A 13,769-nucleotide genomic window follows, 5' to 3' on the forward strand; every position below is an offset into this window, starting at 1 on the left:
CCCATCTGCGACTAGGTCTTCCTAAAAGTCGTTTTCTGATTAGTCTTCCAGTTAAGACTATGAAAGTGTTCCTACTTTCTTCCATTCTAGCTACATGATCTGCCCACCTGAGCCTCCTAGACTTGCTGACCCCAATAATGTTTGGTAAACCGTATAAATTATGTAGTTCCTCGTTATGAAATTTCCGCCATTCCCCATTCCCCTTCCTCTAAGTCCGAATATTCGTCTCAGGATCTTGTTCTCAAATACTTTCAGTCTGTGTTCTTTCTTTACATTAAGCGAACATGTCTCGCAACCATACAGAACAAGTATGATTATCATTTTATATATTTTAAGCTTCAAATTCCTCGACAGAATTCGCGACAAGAGATTTTAAACTGAATAATAACTCGCTTTCCATGCTTTTAGTCGACATTTAATTTCTTCGTGAATATGGTTCTCGTGTAAATATTGATCCTAATATCTGAAAATACCAACTTCATCTAAAGTATTATTTGGTATTTTAACGCATCCATAATTTGCCGTATTACGACCGCGACGTATTTCCTTAGCCAAATGTATTTAGTTTTCCATGCATTTATTTCTAAACCCATATTCTTCCAAGCGTTTAATAAGACCTCTGCATTTCTTTCGATTGTTTTCCTATCATCAATTATTAAATTTACGTCATCAGGATACGCCATAACCTACTGAATACCATTCAACCCTACGCCGTGGTTGCTATCTTTGATTTTCCTAATAGCGTATTTCAGGACAAGGTTGAATAGTAATGGCAACAACGCATCTAATTTTTTCAGGCCATTCTCCATGTGAAAGCTCGGACAAAAATTTTCCTATCCGGACTTTACTTTGGGATTCATTTAAATATATTTTAATTAATCTAATTAGCTTTTCAAATTCTGTAAGGATGTTGCACAATGTTTCTCGCCTAACCGAGTCGTATGCCTTTCTAAAATCAATAAATAGTTGATGTATCGGGGTATTGTACTCCCACTTCTTTTTGAGTATTTGTAGAATGGTAAATATATGGTCGATAGTTGATCGATTTCGTCTAAATCCGCACTGATAATCTCCAATACCTTCATCTGCGTATGGGATCAATCTTGATAACAGAATGTTTGAAAGGATTTTATAGGAAGTTGGCAGAAGAGAAATGCCTCCATATTTATTACAGTCAGTTTTGTCGCCTTTCTTGTGAATTGGAACAATGATTGATTCTTTCCACTCTTGTGGCAATTCTTCCTTGTTTCAGACAAGGGGAGTGAGTTTGTGTGTATCTTCTTCCACAATTTTTCACCTCCAGCTAAAATTAACTCAGCCAGACTTTGAGTTGAGTTGATTTTCAGTTGAACGTCCCGTTAAGCAGCGAGGCTATATGAGACGTGGACCTACTGATTAACGTGGAATCCGAACCACATGAGCTCCCGACGGGGAATCGAACCCGGGCCTCCCACGTAAAAGGCGCGTACGCTAACCGCTTAGCCACGGAGGAGCTCTCAGCCAGACTTTCGTTTACATCCGAAGATTAGAGTTTCTTGAACTTCTTTATAGCAATTTCTACTTCTATCCGGTTAGGTTCTGGAATATACGGTTCTGCGGTGTGTATTTCCTTTTCTCCACGCGCATTAGGCTGCGTGTTAAGCAAATCGTCAAAGAAATCTTTCCATGTATGTAAGAAGCTATCTGTATCAGTGAGAACTGTTCCGTCAGCTTTAATATGTAAGCAAGAAGTTGATAACCTATCTTAAATTTGTTCATCCCTTATACATATCCCGAATGTTTTTATTTTCACTATTATCTTCAAGTTTCTTAATTTTAGCTTTCAAAAAATCGCGTTTTTTTGTTCTAAAAGTTTTGGAAGTCTCCCGCCTGATGTCTACGAAATTTTGTGTAGTTATTTCATTCGGATTATGTAGCCAACGCAATTTTGCCTGTTTTCTCTTCTCTGTTAGTTTAATGCATTCCTGGTCGAATCATGGTTTGTTCCTACGTATTTCCGCGTGTCCCAATTTTTTCTTTACTGAAATTTTACTGCTATCTCTAAATTCAATCCAAGTATCCTCAACACTAGTGCACTCCGAATTTTCTAAAACCGAGAATCTATTCGAAACTTCAATCTGGTATTCCTCTCTTACCTAGCTCTCCTCTAATTCCTTTAAATTAAATCTCTCCGTTTTCAGACATTGAATATTTCCTTTATTCAACGATTATCTCTCTCTTATTATCGCTGCTACCAGGTGATGATCAGTGTCACAATCAGCCCCTCTAAACGACCGAACATAAATTATGCTAGATTGTCTTTTCCTATCTACCAAAACGTGATATTTTGTTTATGTGTTTTTCCGTCTCATGACGTCCAAGTATATTTATGAACGTCGCGGTGCGGGAATTTTGTACTCTTCACGATAAGGTTTTTGGATGTTGCAAAGTTCACGAGTTTAACACCGTTGTCATTTCTTTCTTTATCCACACTTACGTTCCTTACAATCGGTTTGAAAATACTCTCTCGCCTCGTCCTACCTTTGCATTGAAATCCCCTAATAGAATTAGCATATGGTATCGCGGGAGTTTGTCAAATATTCGTTTCAAGAAACTCACACCAAATCACAATTCTTGACTTACTTTAAAAGGTTCATAATTTTCCGAGAATTCAGATATCCACGGATGATCTCCCAGGTCGCCATCTTTCGCTAGTTTTTCCCATTCTTCTTGTAGCTTATTCCAAAACTGAGTATCATAATCATCATCCTTTTCCGTTTCACCTTGTATTTCAACTGGACCTACAATGAAATAAAATTATTTGTATATTTTGTGACCATATGCGGGTTTTCTGGCGATCATATATTAACTGTTTCTTGTTACAAATCACAACACAACACAAATTTATTCATTCAAGTCTATTTTTATGAACCTTCTACTGGTTTCTCAAGTTTATACATTAGGCAAAGCGGACTTCAGAAAGTGCCACTAATATATAACGCAGCTTTTCTCCATAGTTCCGTCTTCAAAAACGTCTGTTCCATTACATCTAGAGCTAATATTATCATTAGTATCAGTATTAAATTATACTACTATTATTACTTACACAGAAGTCACTATATTGTAAGGTTTCGCATGTCCCCATAACATGCGATAACCATGTGTACTACACGTGTTAATAATAAACAAATACAACGCAGATGACGGACCCGAAGAGGAGTCGCTCACATTCGCCAGCAGTCGGCAAGGTCAACGAGGGTAGCCGACACTCCAAGATAGAATACAGCAGCACGCATCAACAAGCATCAATCTACCGAGGTTGATCAAACCACCTAAACCCCTCTCACGACGCTTGGTTACCGAGATGTACCCATTCTTAAGCCCTAAGACGCACGGTCATTGGGTTCCTATTCTCTCTGACGACGCCTGGTCACCGAGAGGTACCTCACCTGTAAAAGCCCTAAGACGCTTGGTCATTGTGTTCCTTGCTTTATCTTACCCAAATTATTAATGGAACAGCTTGTTGTATATCTTTTGTATTTAAGAAGACTGTTTTATAATAAAAGGTGATGGGAAAGTCCAAATTCCCGTGTACAGTAATTGCTCTATCTCTTTAGACTGAAAGAATTTTACAATATATAGTTCATGAAAGAAATTAATTTCTCGAATACTCTTCAGAGACATCATTCGATTTTGAATTTTAAACTTATTTCTACTCAATCCTCTGCCAACGAGTATAAAATTCCTAGCACTGAATTGATTTCCTTCCTATTTCTAAAATGTATTTCTTTTAGTAAGTTTATTTTAGAAGAGAAATACAAATCCGAGAAAAAATATATGAACAAAGCTCCCGGTCTGTCTTAAATGTGTCCACAATCTAGATCTACTAAAGTCATTAATGCAAATCAAAGAAAATTAAAGTAAATACCATGTACTGAGTACTACATAAATTAGCCAAACCAATAGAATTTCGTGCTTATCGTAACTTTCCACTATTAAGCACCGAGGCTACAGGAGATGATGATGATGATGAAGAGATGGATAATATGTAGGAATAACGAAAATGGGAGGAAATGTTACTACCTAAAAAAAAAGAAAAAGAAAAAGAAAAAGAAAAAGAAAGAAAGAAAGAAAGAAAAAACTTCCACAAAGCTCACCACCACACTACACCACAAAGTCCATCACAAAGCCTATTTGGCAGAACCTGGTATCTAACAGGGAATTGCACGCGCCAGAAGTAAGCGCTCTACCACTCAACAACCCCTTACAACTTTTGATATACAGTATATATTTCAGTAGCTCAATGGCTACCTTCATCAGCCGTAGGAGAGAAAAAATAGGTACAGAAGCTTATCAAAATTAAAAAACACTTGAATAACTGCAAAACTGCAAAACACCTTTTCCCCTTAGAAGGGTTCTGATTTAACGTGAAATGTAGTCGTAGACGTCGTGGATGGTAGTAAGTAAATATATTACACCATACCGCAAGCAGTGCATTACCCATTGCGTGAGAAAGGATGGAGACAGAAATCTGCGCTGGATGTGTGTCACTAAAACAGACCACAGATGTTAAATTATGACCAAATCCAGGAATTAGGCTGCTCCCGGAACATGTTCAACTTCATATCGATGTTCCTCAGACCAGCACTTAACAGCTCCAATTGGATGAGTGAGTGCATTATCATTCTGGAATATTGTGACTGGACGAGAAAAAAATTTGGATCATAGGATGTACATGGTTATCTACAACGACGACATACCCACTAGCAGTGACGTAACCGCTAAGCGTCAGCACAATATTCATTGAAAATCTGAATGTTGCGGCTCACAGCATCACAAAGTCACCATCATGGTTCACGGTTGGGCGGAGACACTATGAATTATACGCTTCTTTGGGAGCCCACACCACACACAAACATGATCCATGGTTTCAAATAAGGTAAACGACGACTCATTCGACCAAAACACATGTTTAAAGTTATCAACAGTTTATGTTGCATGTTCCTGGCACCTTTGGTGTCATACTAGATACGTAATTATCCTTATCAGCGGTTTCGCCTGTGCAATCCGATCCCTATGCAGCTCGCAGTGCACTATGACTGTCAAGAAAGGCTGTGGAACGTGCTGCTTTAGTTCCCCATCGCTTGCACCACAGTCGCATAACAGCTCTGTATGTCAATCTGCTTTAATTTCAGAGGAATTTATTACTGAGGCTTTTTCTTTTTTTCTTTCTTTTCTTTTCCTTTTCTTCTTTTCCAATCAGTTCCTCTTTATTGCTGTGGTTTCGCCGTGAGCTATGTAGACCGTACTCAATGTGCCTTGCGACACACCCAACACATTGCCACATTCAATACACTTGCACCACCTAATCAAGTATCAACAATTTGCCCTCTTTATAAACCAAATAGGTGGACTATTTTACATGCCCATGAACAAGAGTTTCACTTTATAAATATATTTTAAAAAAGAGTTTGTAGTAAAAATAAAAAAGCTTTTGTTTATGATTGATATGCCAATCACGAAAAAGATCAGTCATTCACAAATTGCTTGGTTCATTACTTATCACATTGTTAGAACTTGTAATCACAGCTACCAAAAACTATTTAGTAATGTTATAGAACCATAAGAAAAGAACAAATTTTTACCTTCCAAACTACATAATTTTAAGTAGTATTACATTTTTTACCAATGGTTTTCGTACCTCCATGTTTCCGAAACGGGTTGAGATATCAAATTGGTATAACCAGCATTATGATCTTTACGTTTATTAAAACCCATTTATGTGATTGGATGTGATATTTATCTAAACAGTTTTTCGAATTAAAATCATTTGAAAGAGCTCTAATTTTCCATTTCTTGTAACATTGTTCCTACTTGTTGGAAATAAGTGATAGAATTATCACAGTGTTCGACAGTAAGGTTCGTCCAATGTGATTGACACGTCTCTCTCATTTACGTTAATACTGCTGCAGAGGTCTCTAAAATTTGGATGTTTATGGATGTTTCTTATATTGTTGCGTCCTTAGTTTGCAATACTGAATAGTAAGTGTGATATTGTAAGATTCTGTTTAACATCTACATTTGAAATGTGTAATAAGGTGATGTAGTACTATTTAGAAAAACATACAACTATATGTTGGGTTGGCAGAACTGCTAATCGGGTGATTTGACAAATATATCAAACATGTTCCCGTGTCGATATTTGCAAATTGCAAAATTTCATCGATTTTTATCGATTAGTTTAAAAGTTACAAGAGTGTTTAAAGATAAAGGTCCACTTTGTATACACAGACCCAGATGCACTGGTGAGAAATACAGGTTACAATCTACTATTGAACTATTATTACTAGCGTTTTACAATTGACACATTTTTCCATGTTGGGCGAGAAAATATTTAATCAAAGACGAAAAAGTTGATCATAACCATGATGCCACAACAAAATTAGGGAGTTGTTTCAGGCTGACATATACTGAGTAATTCTAACCGATGATTAAACCTGGGCTTATTCCAAATCTAAAATCAGAACGTGAAAGTACTCTACTACTATAAAACAAACACTATATAAACCCCATCAGCTAAAGTGTGATGATAACTATATTCTGGAATTCACAAGAAATATTGTTAGTAAACTATTTCCTTAAGGTCTAACTATAGTTGGGTAGTGTAATATTCCTCCGTTGAAAACATTACTGGACACTTTCCACATATAGCACCGTGGAGACCTCTCCAATGGGATATAATTCTCGTCCACAACACTGTCTTCTTGCCATTTCTGCTACTAAAATGTATGCCATCAAGGAATGCAGATCATTAGACCACCTGCAGCACTATATTTTGTGATGATGAGTTACTGCAGTGGGTGATGTATTAAGACTTAAGGAAGATTAGTTTCCACGACAATGGATTTGAGCATTGTAAACTGCATGGGACATTGTGGAGATTTAAAGGGAATAACAATAGTGGCCAGAGTATAGTACGTCCCCAAATTTCCGAATGATTTTAATACGAAAATAAAAATAGCCTGTACAGAATAAATTTCTCATTAAAAAAAAGTCAATGGAAAACTTACAAATTAAGAGCTCCTTTTATGGTTTAAATTTTATTCTTTATTGTGTCTTCCTGTTTTGTGTTTATCATCCAATGTTCCGTACTCTGGTGGTATACCCAAATCGATCACTAGTGAAAGCCTAGTAAAAATATATTAACACCATATTTTCGGTGTCAATCAAATCGAACCATAACATGACGCATTACAAAGGCTTATTTCCCATACATGTCTGACCTTTACGAGTCACACAATGACCTGGCTCTGCTGCATGAGGGTTATCTAGGTGGTATCATTCTGCGTGGTAAGAAATATACTTGTAGATGTATATACTCCTGTTCACAAAAACCTGGAAACTCATTCAGAGACTTAGTCCAAAAAAGTGAGAGTACATAAATCACAATTCCCACAGATCTGTACAAAGGGAATTGCATTTTTCTCCATTCTCTATATAGACACTAACTACAAGAAATACATCTACTGACGGTAGCCAAGCGTGGTGAGGCAGAGTCTTCGTAAAGAACTTATGAAACTTGAAGATCGAGGGTTAAAAACTCGGTCTGAGATACTTCATTTAATTTTTAAACGTGAAGATATAATGAAATCATTAAAGATGTAATATTTGTTACACATGCAAATTTCACATTTATTGCTTTGATGTTAAAATTGGTATTTATTGCCTATATTGCATTTTTTTAAACTTCTAATTCCGAAACGAATACTTATAAGACTTTCCGGTTTAAAATCTCTACAAGAATTAGTGACACTTGGATGGATGAGAAATTAGACTGAAATAAATAACATTAGCATGTAATTAGAAATTTATGCATCGAACTTATTTTATATCTGATAAAATACATTTCTACTGCAAATATATTTGATAACTATTTAATTATACAATACTTGGGTCATTCCATGTCAAATCACCTAGAGCACTGTGCTTCAATGTCTCAGACTCTCTTCAAAATTTTTTCATACATAAATACCAATGAAATTATGCTAAATTATTTTTTTCCAATTTTTTGAATGAGAAATGGGTCGGGGAGAAATTTTTGAAATATGTGAATTTTGCTTCAATTTCACCTTTTGACATTCAGCATCACGGATCTAAATTACCATAACTTCCTCATTTTTGAAGTTATTGGGCTCATCCAGGTGCAAATGAAAGCTTAATCTTTGCTCTTTCAGTTAATCTTAAGTAACTTTGCAAAAGGCTACACTGTCAAACATTAATGATCATACAAACTTTTTTTTTTTTTTAAACAAATTGTGCCATTGCTCAAAAGTTACAACTATGAAACTTTTGAAACTTTTAAATAGAATCATCTTAGCCCATTTATGATGTGGTTAAAAAATAAAAAGGGTGCTTTTGGTATTTCTGTAATTATTATTTTTAAACGTCAGTGTGCAATTCATGAATCGCTCTGGGCCTTCTATATTCTACTGGCCGGAAAATGAAGACTTTAGTTGGATATCTTTTGAAAGTATCATCTGGGAACTTCCTGTTTCATCTCTTACAAGACAATCAGCCCGGACTTACGCAACTGAAAGCAAAATTAAAAGAAGACATCATATCATCAATGAAAAGAATGAGCTGTGAAATATAGGAAACAACGTTTTGTATGTAAATCTATATAATTCTAAGACGTATTACTGGTATGTGTGTTTATTGTTTCATTTATGTACATTAGTATATTATTTCTTATTTCCGTTGATAGGGTTTGTAATAATCACTCAACCCCTTATATTGCTAGGCCTATATTTTCCATTCAAAAAACCGCAAGATTATTACAAAAAGGGTATCCCTTTTTGTTATTTAATCATACCTAGTAAATGCGAACTAATCCTATAAAAAGTTACAAAAGTTTGATAGTTGTAAGCGATGCTACAATTGGGAAAAAAGTTGAAAGTAATAGTTAAAGTACAAAAATATATTATTATTATGGTAATACCAAAACTACACATACACCAGTTCTATTTTTAAGCATACCCAATATTTACTAAAATGATTATTTGAAAAAGTTTCAGAGTGTGACAGTTGTCACTTCAGAGTAAGGATGGCCAAAATTTTCCGGAATCGGAAATTTCACTTTCCGGATTTTTTCCGAATTCCAAATTTTCTGGAAATCGGAATTTTCTGATTTCCGATTTTACTTTCCGGAATCCGGAAAGTAAAAATTCCGGAATTGGCCGTCATTACTTCGGAGGAAAGACATAATCTGATAACAACAGTAAAACTGTATATTTTTGTACATTTGAAACACAAATAATAATAATAGTTGCAAAAATACCAAAAGCAGCTTTTTTATTTTTTAACCAGATCATGTACGTGATGATTCTATATAAAGAAGCTTCGAAAGTGTCATAGTTGTAGCTTATGAGCAATGACACACTTTGTAACAAAACTTAAAACTGTATATTTCTGTATGTAAGATTTAAAAAATTACAAAAATACCACAATCACCCTTTTTATTTTTAACCACATCATTTATGTACTCAGATAATTCTATTTAAAAAGTTTCAAAAGTTTCCGAGTTGTAACTTACGAGCAATGACACAATTTGTAACAAAACTTAAAACTGTATACTTCCATACCTGTAAAATACCAAAACATAATAATTACGAAAACACCAAAAACACCCTTTTTATTTTTTAACCATATCATGTATGTGCTAAGATGATTCTGTTAAAAAGTTTCATAGCTGAAACTTACGAGCAATGACACAATTTATAACAAAACTTAAAACTGTATATTTCCGTACATAAAAAATAATAATTACAAAAATACGAAAAACACCCCTCTTTATTTTTTAACTATACCATGTATGTATTAAGGTGAATGTAAACTTACAAAAAAAAGTTTCAAAAGTTTCATAGTTGTAACTTTTCAGTAATTGTACAATTTGTGAAGAAAAAAAAAAGTTTGTATGATCATTAATGTTTGATAGTGTAGCCTTTTGCAAGGTTACTTAAGATCAACCGAAAGAGCAAAAATTAAGCTTTCATCTGACACCTGGATGAGTCCAATAACTTCAAAAAATGAGGAAGTTATGGCAATTTAGATCCATGATGCTGAGTGCCAAAAAGTGAAATTGAAGCAAAATTCACATATTTCAAAAATTTCTCCCCTGCCCATTTCTCATCCAAAAAATCGGAAAAAAGTAATTTAGCATAATTTCATAGGTACTTATGTATGAAAAAAATTTAAAAGAATCTGACAGATTGAAGCACGGTCATGTTTTAAAATTAGGTGATTTTACATGGTATGACCCACTTGCAAATTAAAATATATACAGGGTGACTGGTAATTCGATGAATTTCTTGGAAGGGGATATTGTATAAGTACTTTGGAACATTTTCAACTATATGAACCGGAGCTCGCAGATAAATATTTTCTGAGTAATTTGCATATGTGATATTTCTGTGGAATTTGCCGGCTTACATAGGGTTTCCACTCATTTTCCAAGATCAAATTTCCTGACTTTTCCAGGTCACTTCTCAGAAATTTCCAGGTACACCATTTTGTAGCACATATTTGTACCCGGGCATAAAAAAATAGAATTTGCACATAAAGGAAAAGAAACAAAACTTTTTTTTTTTTAAATTATGAAATGTCCCCTACCAAATAGCATCCTCCAATTATGAAATGTGCCTTAAGGCAAAAAGTGAAATCTGGTAACTTAAATATATATATATATATATATATATATATATATATATATATATATATGAAAATAACCTGTACGCTATTTATGTACATTTTCTGATCAATAATGTTGCCAATGAATTTATGAAAGTGATCAACATTTTCAATCTAAGTTTGACTTCACTTTTCACCCTAGATGGGGTATGGGTGTTTATTTTTATTTATTGATACAAGTATTCTATAATTTTTCCTTTTCACAGAAGTAATTATAGTAAACATTTACAATCATGGACGGATTCAGAAGTTAAAACATTTTATCATCAGTTTGACTATTTGTGAGACTTATTACAGATATATATTTTCTGTCTGTCAAAAGAGCTTTCTGCACTGATGATACATAATTACAAAAGTTTTCTCAAGTCTGATAATTTCTTATCAACATCTGCTTTGTTGCGATATAAAGTTGTAATAACCTTGGACTTATTAGCTTCAAGTTCTCTTATTTGAGACTGAATGTGTCTTTTCTGCAGTCTCTATGTTCATCTGATTGTTCACTTTTCTTTTTCTGTAATGCATCTGTATATCTTGAGTGGGAGTAACGTACATATTGAAGCATCTTGTTGGTCACGTTTACTTTTAATGGGCCACCCTCTACATAAACTGAGTCATACACCATTCTTTGAGCCACAACTGTCTTTTCATGCAAAATTTCCACTAGTAAGTCTTTGTTAATAGAAAATTCACTTTCAATATTCGCGTTGCCATGCAAAAGCGTAAGTGTTAATTTCACGACAGACCACAATTCCTTACATTTTGTGTCTGTTAATATGTTTGCGTACATCTGACAAAGATTATCATTTTCAAGAGAAAATTCATTGAGCTGCTGATGGACTTTAGCAGTACATCCGATTTTATTTAGATACTGTTTTGTCACATCTGCTAGCGTTGAATATATGTGGTTATTATCGTGTAGGTAGGTGAGTAATGTATTCATCCGATTTTCCGCCTTATCAGTATCTTGAAGGTTAACTGTGGGGTTCAAACAAGAAACTGCACGTACAACACCATACTTAATAGGATTTCTTTCGATCATTTTCAATATAGTTCCTACAAGAAACTTCTGACATTGATTTAAAAATTCTGGCTTATGTTTTTCAGACACTTTACTAATTGTTAGCTGTTTTCTAGTAGATCCTACATCAATATATTGTACAGGAAGAAAATTAACTTCAGAATTCATGTCAATTTTCAACAGGTTTGGATAATTATTTTGCAGGATCTGTTTCTTTATGCAACTACTCATCAAATTGAACAATACGTCACGAAATGAATCATACAAGTAAGGCATCACTGAATCAGAGGTTTGAAATTTCTTCAAGAACTGTTCAAGTACTGATGCAATTGTGTTAAGAAAGCAATTTTCGACAATGCCAATGGATCTTCACAGGCTTCATGCAAACAGTTTACTGGCACAGTGGACGGTAATTTACTTGCTGAATTCAAATATTTCTTTACACTGGGAAAGATTTCCATGGCTCTTCTTGAAACGTCTGCATTTTTCACCCAACAGATTTGAAAGAACTTCAGTGGAAAGTCCGAATGGCCAGTCATAGCAATGAAGTCTACACAACGAGCAGGGCTATCTTTGGAAACTGAGTACATTGCTTTAAGAATACTATTAACCTTCCACTCACTTGCTGTGTAACCAACCTTAAAAGAACCATTTACCACATGTTCCTGTCTTTTAATTCTTTCAACTCCTTATGTACAAACATTACATTTCCTGGCTATTTCACACGTTTTTAAGTAAGAACGTCACCATAACCGAAATTTTTTTTCTTTCTTTTTTTTTTTTTTTTAAATCGGACTCAAGTCTCTTCTCTTATCCATTCCTATTGTTGGCTTATTAATCACACAGGACACACCAAATTAATATTATATTCACTTGGAAAACTCTGATGATTACTCATTTATCTAATTCAGTTCCACAAAGAAACTTCCTTTCTCACTCTTGTGAATAAACTGAACAACACAAACCTATACACACACACACTCCCAATGACAGCATGTACATCATCAAAAGGGAAACACTTGGACCTCAGCGACCTCTAGAGGTGGAACACTAAAGTACCACTTCGACAAGTCACCAGAAAAGCCTCAGATTCTTTTTCACTCAGACAAATAACCTATGTGAGTATCCTGTTACTGCATAGTCGTTTCAGTTACCACAAAAGGATTCAAACTTAAAAATTCCTAATTCGCTGTCCACCCAATGTAGTCGTAATTTTGAGTTATTAAAACGATGTATTCGATTGCTTTTTCTTTCTTTCTCTCTCTCTATTTATGTACTTATGCAAGGTATTGACTCAAGAAAGGGTTCGGACCTCTAACTCCGGGGTCACATCGGGGTTTTAGGTGAGTCTAGGATTTGGAAAGGGACTGGTCTTGGCCTTCTAGAAGGTACCATCCCACTTTCGCCTGGTGGGAGTGAAGAAAGCCAGAGAAAACCTAGTCAAACCAATGACAGCGTGCCGACCTATCACCACCAAAGGAAGTTCGTGTTCAACTCTGAGCGACCAAAGTAATGATCACTTTATTTGAGAACAGCATGGGCTATTACTACTTGCTTTCCAGGCAAAGGGTACCACAATTACCAGGATATACTATGCGTCACTGCTGCATGCGTTGCGGGATTCTATGAAATGCCAGAGCGTGACGTGCTAACAAAAGGTGTCCGGCCCGTTCACTGCTCGAATAGTGGCCAGACAGATGCACGACCCTAGGTATGAAATCCGTCATAGTTCGCGTTTCCTCTTCACCGTACTCCATCTTCATTCCACCTCTTCCCAACTAGGCGGTCATTTCCTAGGGGCAAGTATTTCTGTGATGTTGTCAGGCTGCATTCTCTGGTGCAGTAATGGATTTTGGACCACTACACCTTACTTCACGTTTGGACCTATAAGTCAAAAACGGTGCCGAGTTACAAGCTGTGAATTACCACATGATCTACATAAGTATGCAGGATTACACATGTAAAATTTCATTGTTCTACCATAAGTGGAAGTGGGTCAGGGTAAAACTTTTTCGCGCACTTCCCG

General features: G+C 35.2%; 1 protein-coding gene across 1 annotated transcript in view; it reads right to left on the reverse strand.

Moving 5' to 3' along the window:
* The window catches only part of LOC145671219 (peroxisomal targeting signal 1 receptor-like), a 375,788-nt gene that overhangs the window by 142,293 nt on the left and 219,726 nt on the right, over positions 1-13,769 (reverse strand). Inside the window, exon 7 of the mRNA XM_081740101.1 lies at positions 2,623-2,780. Within this exon, the coding sequence (XP_081596227.1) occupies positions 2,623-2,780 (158 nt within the window). The remainder of the gene's footprint in view (positions 1-2,622; positions 2,781-13,769) is intronic.

The sequence above is a fragment of the Thermobia domestica genome, chromosome 15 (assembly GCF_964235325.1).
Source record: "Thermobia domestica chromosome 15, izTheDome1.hap1.1, whole genome shotgun sequence".
In the NCBI taxonomy this organism is placed as follows: domain Eukaryota; kingdom Metazoa; phylum Arthropoda; class Insecta; order Zygentoma; family Lepismatidae; genus Thermobia; species Thermobia domestica.